Source organism: Chiloscyllium plagiosum, chromosome 10 (assembly GCF_004010195.1).
Source record: "Chiloscyllium plagiosum isolate BGI_BamShark_2017 chromosome 10, ASM401019v2, whole genome shotgun sequence".
Classification (NCBI taxonomy): domain Eukaryota; kingdom Metazoa; phylum Chordata; class Chondrichthyes; order Orectolobiformes; family Hemiscylliidae; genus Chiloscyllium; species Chiloscyllium plagiosum.
This window is the reverse complement of record NC_057719.1, coordinates 2,259,862-2,282,304: the sequence shown is the minus strand read 5'-3', so window position 1 is coordinate 2,282,304 and position 22,443 is coordinate 2,259,862. Positions and strand designations below refer to the sequence as shown.

General features: G+C 44.7%; 1 protein-coding gene across 1 annotated transcript in view; it reads right to left on the bottom strand.

Annotated features, from left to right (window-relative positions):
* Positions 1 to 3,309: 3,309 nt before the first annotated feature.
* Positions 3,310 to 22,443, bottom strand: part of jag2b (jagged canonical Notch ligand 2b) — a gene marked incomplete at its 5' end in the record, with an annotated part of 150,438 nt that continues 131,304 nt past the window's right edge. The window contains 6 exons of the mRNA XM_043698422.1: positions 3,310 to 6,942; positions 9,693 to 9,849; positions 11,437 to 11,568; positions 14,326 to 14,574; positions 19,156 to 19,271; positions 21,886 to 21,999. Coding sequence (XP_043554357.1) covers positions 6,488 to 6,942; positions 9,693 to 9,849; positions 11,437 to 11,568; positions 14,326 to 14,574; positions 19,156 to 19,271; positions 21,886 to 21,999 — 1,223 coding nt within the window. The remainder of the gene's footprint in view (positions 6,943 to 9,692; positions 9,850 to 11,436; positions 11,569 to 14,325; positions 14,575 to 19,155; positions 19,272 to 21,885; positions 22,000 to 22,443) is intronic.

Below are 22,443 nucleotides of genomic sequence, written 5' to 3'. Positions count from 1 at the left end.
CAGAGTCGACCCGAAAGAGAACAAAAAGTGCTCTGAATAAAACAATTCAAAAGTTGGGACCAAAACTCCATAAACAAGAATCCTCTAATTTCATCAATATCAATGATACAAACATGAAGGGAGACCTGGCCAATGTAGATTAGATTAGATTAGATTACTTACAGTGTGGAAACAGGCCCTTCGGCCCAACAAGTCCACACCGTCCCGCCGAAGCGCAACCCACCCATACCCCTACATTTACCCCTTACCTAACACTACGGGCAATTTAGCATGGCCAATTCACCTGACCTGCACATCTTTTGGACTATGGGAGGAAACCGGAGCACCCGGAGGAAACCCACGCAGACACGGGGAGAACGTGCAAACTCCACACAGTCAGTCGCCTGAGGCGGGAATTGAACCCAGGTCTCTGGCGCTGTGAGGCAGCAGTGCTAACCACTGTGCCACCGTGCCGCCCACCAAAGATCAACCAAAGATATGGAATTATATCAACCACGGGAAACAAATAAATAAATTATTCAACATTTTTAACAGCTGCACATTCCAGTTAAAACAAAACAAACATGAAATGGAAATGTTACTGGATTAGTCAAAAACTCCAACCCAATGATGTGGAGGCCAGTGTTTGAATGCTACTCTAACAGATGGTGAGGCTTAAATTCAAGAAAAGAATCTAAAATAAAGGTAAATCCAATGGCAGCCATGAAAGCACTGTTGATTGTTGTAAGAACCTGTCTGCCCTTTAGGGAAGGGAATCTGCCATCCGTACCTGGTCTGGCCTCAGTTTTTTTTAAAAACTCATTTTGTGGGATGTGGGTGCTGCTGGCCATCACCCGTCCCTCGTTGCCCCTTGAGAAGGTGGGGGGTGAGCTGCCTTCTTGAACCACTGCAGTCTGTGTGCTGTGGGTTGACCCTCAATGCCCTTCGGGAGGGGATTCCAGGATTCTGACCCAGTGACACTGAAGGAACGGCGATATATTTCCAGGTCAGGATGGTGAGTGGCTCGGAGGGGAACTTGCAGGGATGGTGTTCCCATGTATCTGCTGCCCTTGTCCTTCTAGGTGGAAGTGGTTGGGGGTTTTGGAAGGTGCTGTCTGAGGATCTTTGGTGAATTTCTGCAGTGCATCTTGTAGATGGTACACACTGCTTTTACTGAGTGTCGGTGGTGGAGGGAGTGGATGTTTGTGGATGTGGGGCCAATCAAGCGGCTGCTTTGTCCTGGATGGTGTCAAGCTTCTTGAGTGTTGTTGGAGCTGCCTCCATCCAGGGCAAGTGGGGAGTCAGGAGGTAGTATTCCCAGCCTCTGACCTGCTCTTGGGGCCACTATGTTTATGTGGTGTGTCCAGTTAAATGTCTCATCAATGGTATGATGATCGTAGGGGATTCAGTGATGATAACACCACTGAATGTCACGGGGCAGTGGTTGGATTGTCTCTTATTGGTGATGGTCATAGCCTGGCATTTGTGTGGTGTGAATGTTACTTGCCATTTGTCAACCCCAGCCTGGATATTGTCCAGATCTTGTTGCATTTGGACACGGACTGCTTCAGTTTCTGAGGAATCACAAATGGTGGTGAACATTGGGCAAGCATCAGCGAACATCCCCATTTCTGACCTTATGACGGAGGGAAGGTCATTGATGAAGCAGCTGAAGATGGTTGGGCACTGAGAGAGAAGATTCTGAAGGGGTTAACTGGTCAGTCAGAGCTTTTTAAATTTCACAGCCAGGGAAAGTGCATCAGGATGGGGGAGGGGGGTTAATTGTATCAGTCTGTGATGAAGTGGGTCAAGGAATTTTAGAATCCTCAACACCTAAATCTCGGCATCGTTAACGCTGAGATGCACAGGATCTTAGTTCCTTCAGTAATCCATGGACATAGGAAGCAGACAGGAAAAGAGTCTGACAGAGAGAGAGAGTGAGAGTCTGAAACTGAGTGAGTGAGACAGAGTGAGAATGAGTGTGAGTATGTGAGAGATTGTGAGTGTGACAGTGTGAGAGTGAGAGTGTGTGTGCGTGAGAGAGAGTGTGTGAGTGTGAGAGAATCAGCCAGGGTTATAGTGAATAGCGACAGTCTGGGGGCCTGGATTCTCTATGTCTGCTGAAATTCCATTTTCTTGAGGTCACAGGTACATATACCCACCCACCCGCCCGGCCGGCCGGCCGGCTGACCCTGCTCTTGCAGACACTGGCTGCAGGGTTTCCTCGAAACAGTGACAATTCGAAAAGTACCTCATTGGTTGTAAAGCATCAAAGTCGATTACTGCAAAGCACTATACAAATGCATGTACCTGGTTTTACCAGCATGAGCTCAGGTACTGGATGCTGGATAATCCGTGCTGATCCAAGTGAGATTTCCACACCAGGACACACAATGGAAAAGACCATAGTGAAAGTGCTTGTGCTGCACAGAATGTAGAACATGGAATAGTACCCAGCACAGGAACAGGCCCTTTGGCCCATTATGTCTGTGCTGGCCATGATGTTATTCTGAACTAATCCCATCTGCCTGCAGATGGTCCATATCCCTCTATTCCCTGCTTGTTCCTGTCTCTGTCTAAATGCCCTTTAAATGTTTCTACTCTAACTACTTGTACCACCTCCCCAGGCAGTGCGTTCCAGGCACCTACCACCCTAACATGCCTCACACATCTTCCTTTAATTGGGAATTTGGGACAATAGCATCATAGAGTCACAGTCATACAGCACAGAAACTTCAGTCTAACTTGTCCATGCCGACCAGATATCCTGAACTCATCTACTCCTGCTTGTTAGCACTTGCCCCACATCCCTCCAAAACCCTTCCTATTCATATACCCATCCAGATGCCTTTGGAATGTTGTAATTGTACCAGCCTCCACCATTTCCTCCAGCAGCTCATTCCATACTACTCATTAGCTCTAAGGTCCTTTTTACATCTTTCCCCTCTCACCTTAAACCTATGACCTCTAATGCTAGCAACATCATTTATTGCCTGTCCCTAGTTGCCCCTTGAGAAGGTGGGGGTGAGCTGCCTTCTTGAACCACTGCAGTCCGTGTGCTGTGGGTTGACCTACAATGCCCTTAGGGAGGGAATTCGAGGATTTTGACCCAGTGACAGTGAAGGAACGGTGATATATTTCCAAGTCAGGATGTTGAGTGGCTTGGAGAGGAACTTGGTGGTTATCCTATGCATCTGCTGGCAGCCTCCAAGTTGCTGCTAACACTTCCAGCACTGAATGGTCTGGACAGAGGCAGGAATAAATATGCTCTCTCCCTCATGATAAGCCATCACTTCTCCCCAAGAATAAAAGGCATCAGACACACTGGGAGACGTTAATATAAAACGCTTTAATAAATAGTTTTTTTTTTAAAGTTATCTCTAAGAACATGTCAAACAAAATGCTCTAAATGAACACAGGACTTCTGCAGGGCAATGCGAGCGTCCTTTTACAAAAAAAAATTACAACTTTATTTCGAGTCCGTACATAAATTGTTCTTGTCATTTTCATTTTAAATCAGCCAGCCCGCATTTTTAAAAGTTTTTTTCACCCCATTTCATGAACGGGATTATTTTTCCAGCCTCCTGCTGTGTAATTGACATCAATAAAGATGCCACGTGATTCAGAAAACAAAAGCTCTCATCCATAATTCAGAAAGAAAATGTCACAGTTTGCCCATTAAGTATTTAGTATCAAAATGAATCCATAGCCAAATATATATTTTACATATATATATTTATATATATACACACACACACATATATGTATATAAATATATATAAACCCTGCAGCAGTGAAATCAGAATAAGATTATGGGCACTTGTGTTGGGTGATGATGGTTTGGATTTAACCCAAATGAATTTACAATTAAGTCCAGAGGAGAAACCAAAAGAATATAAGGCCACATATTTTTTGTTTCCTTGTTTTGAATTGAAACCATTTCTTCTGTATAAGGGTAATTTGTCACAGGGTGGAACATATCACCCATTAGTGTCTGTGCTGGAACAAAGCAAAATAAAAAAAAACAAACTAAGATATATAAAACAAATAAAGTGTTCCCTTCATTCTTTCCTCTGCTCAAAGCAGAAATACATTCCCTTTTATGTTTGCATAATGGGTTTTAACACCCCGCCCCAGGAGAGAGCTGGTGAATATACCCACGGAGTAAAGGCCTGAGCACCAGTGTTTCTGTACAATGTGCTCTCCAACATTCCAAGACCAGAATTAAACATTCTGCAACATTTGAAGGTGGGAATTGGGGTACCAGTGTGGCTGGGGAAACACTTGACATGTAGAGCTCAATTAATTTAGCCCTACGATGTAACTGAACAGTTTTGAAAAGTTCTGTCTGAGCACACAATCACACTCTTGCCACAAATATCAAAAAAAGCTGTTCTGCCTTTGCACCATCACTAAGAGCTGAACACAGGCTGCATTGGAGGAGAGATTTGGACATGTCTCTTTAATTCTGTCGGTCACTGAATATATCAATCAGACCAAATTCTTGTGTTTTCAGTGACCTGAACACATGAATTTTCACTTTTTTGTTGTAAAAGAGAAAAGAGAAATCCCAGCTTTCAATTTTGGGTGATTCGGAATTTTCGCCAGATCTAAACACAAGCAGCCACTCCCACTTCACTCTCCACCTTCCCCGATAACAACCTTCTCGGGAAATGAACCTGGGGGCCGGGGGGGGGGGGGGGGGGGGGGAGTATTCCCAGTTTGTGGGAATGATGATGTGCAAGCAATGGGTCAGACTGCAGAAGCAGAGATTGAAAGCACGCCAAATCTACTTACAGTTTGGGCATTTTTTTTTTAAACTAAAGAAAATGTGTTTAGCCAATTGTGAACTTCAAGGTTTTGAATGGAATACTAGAGTAAAAGATGTGTCTGTGTGCCCGCTTGTAAGAAAAATGCCATGAAAGTTCCTTTTCAATATAAATTAAGGAATGGCATTTAAACAAAAAAAAACTTGTATTAATATCTATCTTAAATTATTTAATCAAATATACACATCGATTCCTTAAGTATATACATATATACAGAAGCTTTGATCATACACTTACAATTGTTTATTTTATTATTGGACAGTAAGGAAGGTACATAGTTCACCTTGTCATTTATATTTATTTATTTATATAAAAAATCAAAAATCAGCAGGACAGTCTTTGACAGTTGCTATAGCAATTCAACCTTCAGGCACTGGCCACTCCAATACTGTAATCGTTCCCAGCTCCTGGTGACTAGAGAGCGGGGTCACTCTGGGTCATGAGGCCGGTTGCTCTCTGTGGGATCTCACTGCATACAAAATTAAACTAAAACCAAAAATAAGGGGACTCCACCGCACCCTTCTAAGGCAACCTGTCACACAAAGCTTCCTTCAAGATATACTGAGAGGGAGAGAAAAACCTTGTGGATAAATTCACGTCCTTTAGAAGACCAGACAGAAAGAAACAAGGCACTTTGATCCTGTGGTATTTTCCCTGTCAAGAAATTGCTCCTCCCACCCCTCCAACTCCTTCCTCCGATCCTAATATTTGCAGAAGACACATCTATTGAAGCTATTGTCTCCTATTCCATTCCTTACCTTTACTTGTTAAGGTTGGAATCCTGGGAAATCACTCCCCTCTTGACTATTTTGACAGTCATCAATGAAGGGGACAAGTTCAGACTCATTGCACAGCTCCTCTTTGCCTTATCACCACTCCCCTCTCATCAATATATAAAATCTCATTTTTCCCCTTTTCTGCTCCCCAAAGTCTAGCAAGTCACCAATTTCCCAGAAACAGAAAGCTGGAGGTGAGGGCTTGATGAAAAACAACAGCACATTCACTGAAGGCACAAACTCTGTCAGCATGAGCCACGACTGTGACGCTGATAAAGTCTACAAATCTCCACTTCTCACCCCAACCCTGTCCCAGCCCTTCCCCAAAATCTGACCCAACAGCAGGCAACTGTCACCAATGTAGCTTTGGGCAAATAAGGTGAAAGGTCACCCAAAAGATCAGGCCAATTGCTTGACTGAACATCGAAAACACCTCGTTGGGGAACAGGAACATAACGCTCAAGTACTGCGAAAGAAGAGGACCACGACAAAACCTATGTAAACAATGCATTTGGTGTAAAATGGGAGGACACTGAATAATAAGCTTGGTTCCTCCTTTTCTGTTGCTAAGGGACACACAAGGGTGCTACCCTCCTCCAATGACCATTTAGGAGGAGAGACAATAACACACAATATAGCAACTGGCAAAGAGATCTTGACACTGAACAAGTCACAAATAATTTATACAAGATTTAAAGAGACACTTGGTAAATAATGCTTTATACACACACCAAAAGATAAAAGAAAGAGACACTCACTGACCATGAAGACTTCAAGAGATGGTTTCAGTCTCAATGGGACAAGGAGGTAAAAGGAGAATTTCTCTTAATTTATCCTCCTCCTTTTCTCTCTCTCTTTTTCTTAAAAAAAAACTCTTAGGCACAAAACAACTCTCCCGTAGGTTCATACAGAAAGATCCTTACCTCCTTCACAATTTGAAGAGTTCACATTTTTTAGGCAGTGTTTCTCCCTGTTGCCCATTCGATGCACCTGTTTGACTGGAGTCAACGGTGAAGATTTAACATCGCCTTTTGCTGGCAAGAATGTAATTGTACACCTTTGGGAGGCGCATTTGTCCACCCCCAACTCCTCCTCCACCTCCTCTCTTGCCATTAGGGTCCGGCTGCAAGGAGCCATTAAGTTTTTGCATTCACACTGAAGGTCTTTGTTGCTGCAGGGTTTATCGATGGGGTTCCTGATGGGGTTCAGGGGCTCCCACTGATTGTTCACCATGTCATCCATGGACGGCCGGCTTCTCTCTCGCTCTTTTCTCCGTTTGCGGGTCCACCAGATGCAGATGATGATACAGATCAGCCACACCATTCCGAATGCCACGCTGAGCACTGGAATCAGATACGCTGCACCATCCACGATTCACAACAAAACAGGAACAGGGGAGAATGTGGAACAATAACATCAGAAGAATTGCATTTTGCTTGCAAACAAACAAACCGCTCGCATTTTTACGGCGCCCTTCACAATCCCAGGTACGGTCAGCAGCCAACTACCGCACAGCAAAAGCGACTAGATCGTCCCTTTATTCAAAAAAAAGTCACACAAGCTGAAGGAGGAAGACTGACAGGAAAATGAAGAACAAACTACTGTGTATGCTGAAACCTGAAATCACGAGGTTATGCAGAGAGAAAACACAAAGTGCTGGAGAAACTCAGCAGGTCAGGCAGTTTCTGTCTACACATCATGTAGACAGTGAACATTTTTTCCTAGGATGATGACATCAGCGTGTACGATGGGGCATAAGTACAAATCGAGGGGTGATAGATTTAAGACAGATGTCAGAGGCAGGTTCTTTACTCAGAGAGTGGTAAGGGTGTGGAATGCCCTACCTGCTAATGTAGTCAACTCAGCCACATTAGGGAGATTTAAACAATCCTTAGATAAGCACATGGATGATGATGGGATAGTGTAGGAGGACGAGCTGAGAATAGTTCACAGGTCGGCGCAACATGGAGGGCCGAAGGGCCTGTTCTGTGCTGTATTGTTCTATGTTCCATGTGGTGGCAACAATGGCAGTGGGGGAGGGGAAGCCTGGAGCCTGGATCCGGACTTCAGCAGTGAGTAATTGTAACAGCATTTATCTAAAGATTAAACACAGCCTAGGGTCAAGGCTAAACCCTCCCCTCCCACTCAAAGGTCGGTGGAGTTGTGGATAGTGTTGAAAGTTGCCAAGGGATGCAGATCAGTTACTGATATGGGCGGAGAAATGGCAGATGGAGTTTAATCCAGGCAAGTGTAAGGTGCTGCACTTTGGGAGATCAAATGTTAAAGAAAGGTCTCCAGTTATTGGCAGGACTCTGACCAACATTGATGTACAGAGGGATCTTAGTCCATAGCTCCCTGAAAGTGACCACACAAGTAGTTAGGGTGGTAAAGAAGGTGTATGGCATACTTGCCTTTATTGGGTGGGGAATGGAGTACAAGAGACAGGACTCCATGTTGCTGTCGGAGTGAGGGTTGACAGTCAGAATGTTTATCCCCAGAGCTGAAATGTCTAATTCCACAGGGCATGCATTTAAGGGAATGGGAAAAGTTCAAAGGAGACGTGAGGGGCATGTTTATTTTACATCGAGTGGCAGGAGTCTGGAACGCACTGTCAGGCGTGTGGTGCAGGCAGATACAATAGGGGCATTTAAGAGACCTCTAGAAAAGCTCAGGAATAAGCAAGGAATGGAGGGATTGGGACCAAGGGCAGGCAGAAGGGATCAGTTTAACTTGGCATCATGTTCAGCACAACATTGTGGGCTGAAGGGACTGTTCATGTGCCAGCCTGTTCTATGTTCTGTTGGAGGGTAGGGGGCTAACCAAATTTATCTGTCAATTCTGCTGCATGCCAACATCACTACAGAACAATCCGGAGGAGAAGATGAAGATGGAGAGGAGGTGGAGGACCTTTGAGTTTTGATTAAAGATCGTGGACCTGAAAAGTTCAAGGTTTCTCTGCACAAATACTGCTTTCTCTGTGAAGTACAATCAGCACATCCTGACTCTATTCCAGAATTCTTCTCAGGATTTCGGTCAACATTCCTCCATCAACAAACACCAAAACATCCCAAAATCAAAATCTCACTTGTTTGATTGGTCTCTACGTTGCAGTAGTGCCTTCATTTATTTCTGTGCTGTGCCTGCCCCTTAATTACGTCTGCCAACTTTTATTTTAAAAGCTGATGTGAACTGAGGGATAAATATTGAACAGGACACCAACCATTCCTTCGGGCAGGGAGGATAGACAAGGCTTCAAGGTAATGGCTCTGTTAAAAGTTGTGCTGCATTTGCTCAGTACCACGCAGGCAGCATCACCTCGAGATGAACCCAGCTCCGTACAGCTTCAGAGCCTGAGTTACAGATACAACACAGACTTCAGGTAAAATCAACTAGGAGAAAGTGAGGTCTGCAGATGCTGAAGATCAGAGCTGAAAAATGTGTTGCTGGAAAAGCGCAGCAGGTCAGGCAGCATCAAAGGAGCAGGAGAATCGATGTTTCGGGCATAAGCCCTTCTTCAGGAATGAGGAGGGTGTGCCAAGCAGGCTAAGATAAAAGGTAGGGAGGAGGGACTTGGGGGAGGGGCGTTGGGAATGTGATAGGTGGAAGGAGGTTAAGGTGAGGGTAATAGGCCGGAGAGGGGGTGGGGGGTGGGGAGGTCGGGAAGAAGATTGCAGATCAAGGAGGCGGTACTGAGTCCGAGGGTTGGGACTGAGAAAAGATGGGGGGAGGGGAAATGAAGAAGCTGGAGAAATCTGCATTCATCCCGTGTGGTTGGAGGGTTCCTAGGCGGAAGATGAGGCGCTCTTCCTTCAGCCGTCGTGTTGCCATGGTCTGGTGATGGAGGAGTCCAAGGACCTGCATGTCCTTGGTGGAGTGGGAGGGGTAGCCAAAGTGTTCAGCCACGGGGCGGTTGGGTTGGTTGGTCCGGGTGTCCCAGAGGTGTTCTCTGAAACGTTCCCCAATGTAGAGGAGTCTTCAGTTAAATACCATACAGCCACGGAGGATGACAAACAGGAGGCCGGGTCACAGCAATAAAGGAATAAAAGCGATATACTGCAGCTGCAGGAAGCGTTTGTTGTTATTTTGAGAAGGGAATAGTTGGTATTACCTGGCTGGGAATGAGGAACATAAGCCGTCTCTACTTTCACCTCGATGACTGCGAGCATCATCGTGCTGTTCTGTCGCTTGGTCACATTGTCGACAATTTTTGTGACTGCCTCCCGGATCAGGATCCCATCCCGGTCCTCACCGTGTTGGGTAAATGACTGAGATGTGGTTGGGGCGGGGGGTGGCAGGGGGAGAGCAGGGGAAAGAAGCACAACGAAGACGTGAAAACTCATTATCGAGCCATACAGCACGAACGCAGACTAGGCCATGCCCAAAACTATCTCAAACTAAACTAGTCCCACCTGCCTGCGCTCGGCCCATATCCCTCCAGACCTTTCCCATTCATGAACTTATCCAAGTGTATTTTAAATGTTGTAATTGTATCCACATCCACCACCTCCTCTGGAACTTCATTCCACACACAAACCACTCTGTGTAAAAAGGAAAGTTGCCCCGATGTCTTTTTAAAATCTTTCCCTTCTTACCTTAAAAATATGTCCCCTAATCTTAAAAATCCCCGCCATAACAAAAAGATGACACCTGCCATTTCCACTATCCATGCCCCTCATGATTTTATAAATGTCTATAAGGTCACCTCTCAGTCTCCTCCACTCCAGGGAAAACATTCCCAGCCTATCCAGCATCCCTTTACAGCTCAAACCTTCCTTTGCCAGCAACAACTTGGTAAATCTCTTCTGACCCATCATTCGCAGAAAGTTTGCAGATGGAGAATGGACTGATCAGTCATCAAACAAACAAGAACGCTAGACTTCAGAGTTAGAGTAGGCCATTCAGCCCTTTGGGCCTGCCCCAATGTTTAACAGAATTCTGCTTATGATCTCAGCTCCAGTTTCCTGTCTGAACCTCATACTCTTGTCTACCAAAACAATCCAACTCAGCCTCAAATAAATAGTGACTCAGCCTTTGCTGTTTTCTGAGTGAGAGAATTCCAGACCAGTGTCCCTCTAAAACAAGGCAAAAGTGAGGGCTGTAGATGCTGGAAACCAGAGTTTAGATCAGAGTGGTGCTAGAAAAACACAGCAGGTCAGGCAGCATCCAAGGAGCAGGCAAACTGATGTTTCGGGCAAAAGCTTTTGCCCGAAATGTCAATTTTCCTGCTTCTCGGATGCTGCCTGACCTGCTGTGCTCTCCTTCTAAAACAAAACCATTCTCCTCATCCCCATTTTAAAAGTGAGACCACTTCATTCTTAAACTGCGTTCCTGGTTCTAGTCTCAGCCACAGGAGGAAACATTCTCCTGGTGTATTGTCTGTCAAGTCTCCTCAGGATCATGCATGTTTCAGTAAGATCACTCTGAACTCCAGAATTCCAATCCTCATGAGAGAGGCCTTTATCCCAATAATAAGTCACGTGATCTTTCTCTGACTGGTATTGAACACAATAATATTCTCTCAAATAAGGAGATTCTTGTCGTATTCCTGACGTTGTCTGACCACTGCACTATCCAGCTGCAGTAAGACGCCCCTCATTGTGCCTTCCATCTCCCTTTCAACTATTGTTTTCCAAACCACTTGCTGTATCAGAGTATTAACTTTATAATTCACGGTACCTGGAAACCCAGAAACCCTCTATAACACTGAGTTCTGCAATATTTCTCTATTTAAATAGCATTCTTTTTCCCATTCTTTCTCCCAAAATGGACAAGCGCACATTTCCCACTTTCTGTTCCAGTTTATTCCAGTACTCACGTAACCTATTGACATCCCCTTCCAGGGACTTACTTACAATGGCCACTTCCACTGCACTGTCAGAGCTGTTAGCGAGGTCACACAACACAAACAGAGTCCGCTCCTTGGAAAGGCTCCGCAGAACTGGTAGATACCTCAGTTCTGAGCAGATATATTCCACAGTGATGCCCTGGAGACAGGAAACAGAAGATAATTTGGGGGTCACCCAGGTGAAGTGGTGGATGACTCACATGCAGAATAAATCTTGCAACTCATCCACAAACACATCCAGCAATTAAAAAAAAACACCCTACACATCTAATTCCTGAAAATCCATGATTAGATTCCCTACAGTGTGGAAACAGGCTCTTCGGCCCAACCAGTCCACACTGACCCTCCGAAGAGTAACCCACTCAGACCCATTTCCATCTGACATTATGGACAATTTAGCATGGCCAATTCACCTGACCTGCACATCTTTTGGATTGTGGGAGGAAACCGGAGCACCTGGAGGAAACCCACACAGACAGATGCCCAAGGCTGGAATCGAACCTGGGACCCTGGTGCTGTGAGGCAGCAGTGCTAACCACTGAGCCACCATGCCACCCCCTTTTCTGCAAGACAGTTAATATTCAGAGCTCTAATGTCTCACAAACCTGGTGTTTCTCCACGATGCATTGGAGGAAAGTTTGAGGGGGATGAGACTGGATAGTGCGATAGACATTTACAATGAATTTCAAAATCCCAAATGATAATGGAAAGCAGAAATGAAATAGATATATGGTTACAGTTCTGCGAAAAGTAATTGTATTTCTTTAAAAAGTCGGAAAGTCAACTGGAACAGATAACTAAAGATACAACTTACTGTCCAAGAAAGAATATGACTTGATTGCCAGGCAGGATGTGTTAATGAAGTGTTTACAATGCTAATACTTTATAACATGAGAAAAAAAATCAGGGTAACTCGCAGTTTGTATTTAGCTTGAAAGAACGGTTTCATTCTTGCAGAAGGGTAGTGTGTTAATAATGCAGAAATCTCCAAACCTTAAGAGCTGAAAAGGAATCTTGGCCATCAAAGTTCAATAAATAACCAGTCCCCAGAACCAGAAAGAGCTCTCTTGGTTACCAGAACGGAAAGGTACCAGTTACTTACAAATTAAAAAGAGTTAACATAGGATCACTGCATTTAATTCTGGTCTCCCTGCTATAGGAAAGATGTTGTGAAACTTGAAAGGGTTCAGAAAAACATTCACAAGAATGTTGCCAGAATTAGAGTGTTTGAGCTACAGGGAGAGGTTGAATAGGCTGGGGCTGCTTTCTCTGGAGTGTTGGAGACTGAGAGGTGACTTTACAGAGGTTTACAAAATATGAGGGGCATAGATCAGGTAAGTAGCCAAGGTCACTTCCCCAGGGTAGGAGAGTGCGAAACTAGAGGGCACAGATTTAGGGTGAGAGGGGAAAGATTTAAAATGGACCTTAGGGGCAACGTTTTCACACAGAGGGTGGTGTATGCATGGAACGAGCTGCCAAGGAAGTGGTGGAGGCTGGTACAATTACAATATTTAAAAGACATCCGCATGGGAATATGAATAGGAAGGATTTAGAGGGGTATAGGCCAAGTGCTGGCAACTGGGACCAGATTAATTGAGGATATTGGGTCAGCACAGACGAGTTGGACTGAAGGATCTCTTTTCATGCCATATATCTCTAGGACTCATACAGCACTGGGACTGAGTAACTGCAAAAGATACTGCAGGGAAAAAGGCTAAATCTTTCTTCTTGCTCACTGCGTCCAGATTCTTTTTAAGCTGTTTTATATGTAAACAGTTTTGTTTTCTTTTGTGCAATAAATTTGTGTTTTTTGTTACCAAACACTGACAGCTTCATTTGAAAATGTTCAGTCACTAACTACCTTCGCAAACAAACTACATAAATAAAACCTTCAGATCTATTAAGCCAGGTTTCATACTGGGATGGCTTATCATCAGTGATTTCATTGCTCAGGCATTTCCCAAACTTATTGGGTTGGCAAAGGGACATTTTGTGCTAGAACAGAGAAACAGACAAAATGTCAACCGGTTAGCACTCAGAGTCCTGTGCAAAACATTTTCTTTATTCATTGACAAGATATGGACAGCTCTGTCTGGGCAGCATTTATCACCCATCTCTAATTACCCAGAGGGCAGTTAAGAGTCAACCACATTGCTGTGGGTCTGGAGGCCAGACCAGGTAAGGACGGCAATTTCCTTCCCTGAAGGACATTAGTGAACCAGATGGGTTTTCCAGACAATCAATTCATCGTCTTTATTAGGCTCTTAATTCCAGATTTTTATGTTTTCAAATTCCTCTGTATCCCATCGCCAGGGTATGGGCAACAGAACGAGAAGAGAGGGCAATCCGACCTTAGATTCATTCTGTTATATGAAAAGTGGCAGCTTTCTGGTTAGGTTTTTTGTATTGAACCTACATTGTCTGAAGTATCCAGGGAAGGGCAGGCTCAGGTGGATTAGCCATGGTTAACGCAGGGTTACAGGGATAGGGCAGAGGGGGCTGAGTGTGGGTGGGATTTTGCCGGAGGGTCGGTGTGGAATGGCATCTTTCCGCACTGTAGGGATCCGATGATACTATGTTGCTAATCTACATGTACAGGGACATTACTGCACACCTCTGCAGCAGGGGGGGGACTCAAACCTGGGCATCCCAGTCCAAAGGCAGTGACACTAGTACTGTGCCACAAAATCATTCGGCCTGGGGTGAGTGCCAACAGTTTCCATTAGACTGTTCAAGAACAAATGCATTGGGCACTTCCCACTTGTTTCACACAAGAGCAGGATAGTAAACGCTGAGGATTTCTCTCACAGCAGGAGGGAACACAGGTCCTGAAGCAGCTTTCAACAGCACCGATGGCTCAGCTGGGAATTCCTTGCACCTGCACAACCTTCCTTACCTTCGGAATCTTCTCCTTATTAAAGATGAGTGTGATCTTTGCACAGTTGTTGTTCAGCTGGCCAGTGTTGGGGTGGCATTTAGAGTCAACAGGAGGAGAGTTTAAGGCGTTGCACTCTCCCCAGTCGGTGCATGGAGGAGAGAAACACTTGAGCCGTGGGCTGGCCTGGCACTGCTGGGACTCTGGGCACATGAAGTTCTCATGGCCAGCTCTGTCATACAACAAGCAAGATTTCTGACCACACCATACCTGTCGGGGAGAAAACACGTGGAGGTCAGCATCGCAGTGATTAAAATCAGCTAAAGACTAGTCATTATTAAATTCAAAAATCATACAACACCAGGTTATAGTCCGACAGGTTTATTTGGAAGCACTAGCTTGCAGAGCGCTGCTCCTTCATCACAACCACCTGAAGGAGTAGTGCTTCCGAATAAACCTGTCGGACTATAACCTGGTGTTGTGTGATTTTTAACTTTGTCCACCCCAGTCCCACACCGGCTCCTCCACATCATTATTAAACTCCACATGGTCCATCCAGTCAAAAAATACAACGCCACCAACCACCAATTTGACTCATGCCTGGAATGAATAGACTGCCTCAGGAGAAAGGCTCAACCGGTATCCTCTGCAGGTTAGAAGAGTCAGAGGTGACTAAATCGAAAGATAATAAAGACCTTGAGGGGGACCTGACCACGTGGGTGTTGAAAGCATATTTTCCCTTGGAGTATAAAAATAGGGAGATATTGCTAAAACTATACAAGGCACTATCAGATACAGCTGGAATACTGTGAACATTCCTGCATATCCCCTGATAATCTTTCATCCCCCTCAGTAATCGAGAGTCAATCTCCCTCTGCCTTAAAAAATATTTAAAGATTCAACACCCACGTGGTCAAGTTCCCCTCAAGGTCTTTATTATGTTTCAATTCAGTTACCTCTGACTCTTCTAACCTACAGAGGATACAGGTCTAGCCTCACTCTACACTACAGTTTCGTCCATATAAATAATATTCAGCTCCTCTAATCTTCCTGCCAAAGTGTAGAACCTCACACTTCCCCACATGATATTTTGCCAAGTGTTTGCCTCCTTGCTTTACTTGCCTGTAGCCCTCCATGGGAATTTCATCCTTACCACTAGCCTATTTTTGTATTATTGACAAACTTAGCTACAGTACATTCACTTCCCTCAATCAAGTCATTAATATGCACTATAAATATTTGTGGTCCCAGCACTGATTCCTGCGATACTCCAGTAGTTACAGGTTTGCCTTCTTTGACATAAACTTCCCAACAATGCATCCCAACTCTGTATTCTGTAAGTCAGTCAATCCTCTATTCATACTTGTACACTACACCCAAAACCATGGGATCTCATCTTATTAAGTCACCTCATTTGTGGTACCTTATCAAATGTTGTTTGGAAATCTATAGTACATCTATAGGACCCCCTTTATCTATCCTGCTTGCAACTTCTTTAAATAATTCTAATTAATTGGTCAGGCACAACTTCACCTTCATAAAACTACCTGAACTCTGTTTGATTAAATTCTTATTTCTAAATATGCTGCTATGATATCCCTTAGAACAGACTCAGGCATTTTACCAATGGCTGATTTTAAGCCTAGTGGTTGATTTGTACTTGCTTTTTTTGTCTCTTTTTTCTAAATAAACATGTTAACCTTCATAAAATAGTAACCACAACAACTTCGGATGCTGTAAATCAGAAACACGCACAGAAATTGCAGGAAAAGCTCAGCAGGTCTGGCAGCATCTGTGGAGAGAAATCGGAGTTAATGTTTCGGGTTGAGTTCTGAGGAAGGGTCACCGGACCCAAAATATTAACTGATTTCTCTTCACAGATGCTGCCAGACCTGCTGAACTTTCCCTGCAATGTTTGTTTATGTTACCTTGACAGTTTTCCCAATCTTCTGGGACTTAAACCAGAACCTAAGAGTTCCTGGAAGATTATTACCAGCACATCCATTATCTCTGTGGCTACTTATTTTAAAATCCGAAGATGCACCCCGCCCAGGGGATTTTTCAGCCTTTACCCTTATTAATTTCCCTAGTACTCTTCCTCCAGTGTTGGCTATTGTATTTATTCCCTTACTCTTTTGCCCCTCGATTATTCAGTATTTTTCAAATATTACTGGGGTCCTTCACTGTGAGCAATGATACAACATGTGTAATCAATTCCTCAGTCATTTCCTCACTACTATTTCCCATTCTCCGAGGACCCAAGGTTTACTTTAGCCTTGCTCGTTGTTTATATAAAGATCTTACTATCCTTTTTTTTATATAATTTGCTAGCCTGCTTATTTTTTCCCCATTTTTTGGTATTTAAAACTTATCTAAATCTCTAATTTAGCACAAAACGTTACCACGTTGTATATCCACAGTGTGACTAGGAAAAGAATTCCAGGATTTTGACCCACGAACAGTGAAAGTAACAGCAATATCGTTCCGAGTCAGGGTGGTATGGGTCTGGCAGGGGAGCTTGCAGCTGCTGGTAACGTCATACATCACCTATTATTGCCCTACTTGGTGGTAAAGGCTGTGGGTTTGGAAAGTGTGATTGGTGAGTTGTTACAGAGTGTGTAGATGGCACAGACTGCTGTCTCTGTATGCTGACAGTGGAGGGAGATTATTTTTATTTGTCATGGGATTTAGGTGCTGCTGACAAGTCCAGAATATAATGTCCATCGCCAACTGCCCTCAAGAAGGTGATGGTGATTACCTTCTTCAGTACTGTGAGGAAGAACGTTCTAGATTCAGCAACAGTGTTCCAATAGCTTTAAATATTTGGGATGACCTGAAAGGACCTAGAGTTTTTATGGATACCTTTCCCCTCATTTCGCTGGTCAAGCCAAGTGAAATAGAACCTTCTAGCAGATCCGCAGTTGGACATTGTGGGGAGGTGATGGCCTAGTGGTATTATCGCTGGTCTGTTCATCCAGGGACCCAGGTAATGTGCTGGGGACCTGGATACGAATCCCACCACAGGTGACGGTAGAATTTGAATTCAATAAAACAGCTGGAATTAAACGTTTCATGGTGACCATGAATCCATTGACAACTGTCACAAAAACCCATCTGGTTCACTAATGCCCTTTAAGGAAGGAAACTACCATCCTTACCTGGTCTGGTCTACATGTGATTCCAGACCCACAGCAATGTGAGTGGTTCTTAACTGCCCTCTGGGTAATTAGGGATGGGCTATAAATGCTGGGCCTGGTCAGCAATGCCCACATCCCATGAATAAATAAAGAAAGAAAATTGTACACTTAAGATAGAAGTGCTCTTTATTATATCTTCCCCATTAACTGTAACTTCAGTCAAAACTTTACAAAATAATGCCATGTTACAAAGGGCATTAGCAATTACTGATGTGAGGTTCCCAATGCTCCATCCTCAATGATTTCAGCACTATCAGCACTTGCTGGCTCTCCTTTAACCTATCCTATCCTACAGTTAACACACACAAGTATCACCAGATTGCCTAGAAGGTGATGTTGGCTGAAATTAGGACATGACACCGAAAGCTTGGACAGAATACAAAAGGCTTTTTTTGAAATATCAACAAGGAAGGGAGTTTAAATGCATTACAGGGGAAATCCCAGAGAATGGGGGCAATTCAGCAAAGAGTGAGACATGTACAAGCTGGGGGGCATTTACAATAACGCATTGTGTTCTGAACAGCAAATAATTCATGGAGAGAATGGGGGTGAGGTACAGAAAGAAAAGGTTGGATAAGGGTAGACAGCTGGTACAATGACATTATTGTTGGAAATATTAATGGTAAAACCGATGTAGGTCAAAGCTGATGGTGCATGGAACTTACCTTGGATGCATATCCTTCTGTGCTTTGGATAGAGTATGTGGACGGTGGAAGGTTAGCTAGGAGTATTATTAAACTAGGAAGAGTGCAGAAAAGATTTAGTAGAATGTTACCTGGACTGGAAGAATTGAGGTATAAGGAGAGGCTGGACAGGCTGGAACTTTTTCCCTGGAAAATAGGAGTCTGGTGACTTTATAGAGGTCTATAAAATCATGAGATAAGGTAGATAACCAACAGCTTGCCCACATGGTATGGGAATCAAGAACTAGAGGACTCAGGATTAAGGTGAGAGGGGAAAGATATGAAAGTGTCTAGAGAGGCAATTTTTTCACACAGAGCATGATGAGTGTCTGAAATGGGCAGAGGTGCTGGTGGAGGCGAGTACAATTTTGTCATTTCAGAAACATTTAGACAGGTACATGGATGGGCTAGGTATGGAGGGATACAGACCAAATACAGGCCAATGGGACTAGTTTAATTGTAAATACAGGCCCTTGGGCCGAAGGGCCTGTTTCCATGCTGTAAGCTTCTATGACAGCACTGTAACACTCCCAGGACAGGGACAGCACGGGGTTAGATACTGAGTAAAGCTCCCTCTACACTATGCCCATCAAACATTCCCAGGGACAGGGACAGTATAGGGTAGAGGCTAGAGGTGAGAAGGTCAGGGGACAGTGTTTTCAGCAGCAGATCGGCTGTGGTTAGGGTGAAGCAACGTGATAGAGAGGACAACATAATCGACACGTCAGCTCAGAGGGTGGCTCTGAGTAGGAGAAGGTGATGAAGGGCTTATGCCTGAAACGTCGATTTTCCTGCTCCTCAGATGCTGCCTGACCTGCTGTGCTTTTCCAGCACCACTCTCTGGACCAGTGGCTCTGAGTAAGTTGGTCCCCCTCGAAACTGGTGAGGGGTGAGAAATTAATCCAGCTAGCTGCTAATTTTTGGAAGTTGATTCTTACGTTAAAAACTCCAAGTGGTGCTTGTGAGTTTACCTTTGTGCAGTTCACATTGCCGTTCAGGCACTGACAGGTGTTACACTCCTGTTCCCATCGGATTCCATGCGGATGGTACTGTCCCGATATAAAGCATGACTTCCCAAAGCCGATGACTGCATTAAACAAGTAACAGCATTAGGTCACAGACAGAGATGAACAGCACGGGCTTAGATACAGAGTAAAGCTCTCTCTACACTACTCTCCTACACTGTCCCCATCAAACACTCCCAGGACAGGGACAGCAGGGAGTTTCTTATAGAGTAAAGCTTCCTCTAGATTGTCCCCATCAAACACTCCCAGGACAGGGACAGAATGGGGTTAGATACAGAATACAGCTCCCTCTGCACTGTCCCCATCAAACACTCCCAGGACAGGGACAGCACAGGGTTAGATACAGAGTAAAGCTCCCTCCACACTGTCCCCCATCAAACTCTCTGAGGAGATATTGACAATGATATCCCAACTGAACCAGAGGAGGAGACAAACAAAACTGTAGTGAACAAAGCTCAGGCTGAGGAGGTGAACATCAGACAGCATCACCTTGTCTTCCGCAACATTCATATTAAATGCCAATTCTACAGGTCAGCAGACTCTCCCTTCTGTTCCCTCTGTACATATGTAATGAGGGTATTTACATGTACAATGTTAGTTTTTATGCACATTCTTGCCAAAGTCAAACCCCCAGAGAAACCAGTTTTGAGAAAAACAGCGACAGATTGCGAACTCATTGAAATGAATCAAGCCGGATTATTCCAATGCTCCTTGTAGTGAGGAAACATCAAAACTATGAGGAGTTGCTTCACCTTTCAACATAACCAGGAAATGTTTCTCTCTGTGTCTCAGCCTCAATAATACGGAGTGAGGGACAGGCATGGCCAGGAGCTGACTATGCTGTCAGGAGGAAAGGCCAGTGATGTGCATTGGGAGTACAGCATGACATCCGATCAGGGACAACACAACACCGGGGAGAATAAAAGACAAGTGCAGCAAATTTTCACCTGGTTTAAAAGGATGGGGAAAGCAAATTCAATAGAAACTCCCAAAAAAAGTGAACAGAATAAATCATTAAAGGGAATAAAAATGACCAGGTTTTAGAAAAGGGCAAGTGACCTAACTGGGTAGCTCAATCAAAGAGCAAAGATGGCTGCCTTTGAGGGACATGGATAAGGTGAATAGCCAAGTACAGATATTTCGGGAAGGATGTGGAAGCATTGGAAAAGGTGCAGAGGAGATTTACCAGGATGTTGCCTGGTCTGGAGGGAAGGTCTTATGAGGAAAGGCTGAGAGACTTGGGTCTGTTCTCATTGGAAAGAAGGCGGCTAAGAGGGGATTTGATAGAGACATACAAGATGATCAGAGGATTAGATAGTGTAGACAGTGACAGTCTTTTTCCTAGGATGATGATGTCAGCGTGTACAAGGGACATAACTACAAATTGAGGGGTGATAGATTTAAGACAGATGTTCTTTACTCAGGGAGTGCTAAGGGCGTGGAATGCCCTACCTGCTAATGTACTCTGGATCAGTGGTGCTGGAAGAGCACAGCGGTTCAGGCAGCATCCGAAAAGCTTCAAAATCGACGTTTCGGGCAAAAGCCCTTCATCAGGAATAAAGCCACTGCAAATCCCAGGTCATTTCCTCTGCCCTGAAGCTCTTCAACCATGTCCTGCCGACCTGCCCAGCTCCTTTTCCACCTATCCACTCCACCCTCTCCTACCTGACCTATCACCTTCATCTCCTCCCCCACTGACCTATTGTACTCTATGCTACTCTATCCCCACCCCCACCCTCCTCTAGCTTATCTCTCTACGCTTCAGGCTCTCTTCCTTTATTCCTGATGAAGGGCTTTTGCCCGAAACGTTGATTTCGAAGCTCCTTGGATGCTGCCTGAACTGCAATGCTCTTCCAGCACCACTAATCCAGAATCTGGTTTCCAGCATCTGCAGTCATTGAATTTACCTGCTAATGTAGTCAACTCAGCCATATTAGGGAGATTTAAACAATCCTTAGATAAGCACATGGACGATGATGGGATAGTGTAGGGGGACAAGCTGAGAATAGTTCACAGGCCATTGCAACATTGAGGGCCGAAGGGCCTGTTCTGCGCTGTGTTGTTCTATGTTTCCCCGGGGTACAGGAATCCAAACCTACTGCGCACAGGGCAAAGGTTTAAAGATTTAAAAGGGACCTGAGGGGTAACTTTTTCACACAGAGGGTGGTGCGTGTATGGAATGAGCTGCCAGAGGAAGTGGTGGAGGCTGGTACAATTACAACATTTAAAAGGCATCTGGATGGGTATATGAATCGGAAGGGGCTATAGATATGGGCCAAGTGCTGGTGAATACGATGAGGTCAGATTGGCTGGCACAGACAAATTGGAGCTAAGGGCCTGTTTCTGTGCTGGACATCTCTATAATTCTGCAGCTGAACACAAAGCTTGTGCCTTGTGTTCTTCCCAGACATCAAGATGCCAAGAGACAATCTGGGCAGCTCACGGTCACATCTACAGGACTGAGCCACGAGGGTCTGACCAGCTCAGTGTCAAGCTTCTGACCATGTCCTCAGGCAATCCCATTTCTCCCCACCCACCCTGCACCCCATATTCTCCTCTTCATCGACTGCTGCTGCGATAGAGGTCTACAGGGCAAGGAGCAAAACTCCCACACCGTCTCCTCCATAGAGTGCTGTCAAGTCAGACAAGGAATGATCATTTGTTGAAAACACGTACCTTCTTGGCATCTGTGACCTGCTCTTCCAGGAGGGCAGATGCACCTGTACCCATTAATCTCATCCACACAAGTGGCTCCATAAGCACAAGGGGACGTCTGACATTCATCGATGTCTTTGAGAGAGAATAAAACACATGCATTAACAAAGAGATGAGGGACACTAAAAATGCTGATGAGACCACGTGCTTCCTGCTCAGCCTAATTGCAAAAAGCTAGCCCTGGCCTCTTCAGTCACATCATTAGTTTCACAGTAAACAATCAAGTTAAAGCAGCCATTCAGAGGCAGCTCTGTAAGAGGCTTTTATTTTCCCGAGCCTCATTCAGAGCCTTGTGTTCACTGTGCTCACAGCTGTGCTTTCAGAAACTGCCAGTAACTAAAAAACACAGGAGGCAAACTCCCATTCCCCTCCCTCACCCTCACCCAGATACAGAGCTGCTACTGAGCCAGAGCAAACAGGACAGAGAGAGAGAGAGAGGCGGGAGAGAGAGAGAGAGGGGGGGGAGGGGGGAGAGAGAGAGAAAGAGAGAGAGAGACATACACAGAGAGGGGAGAGAGA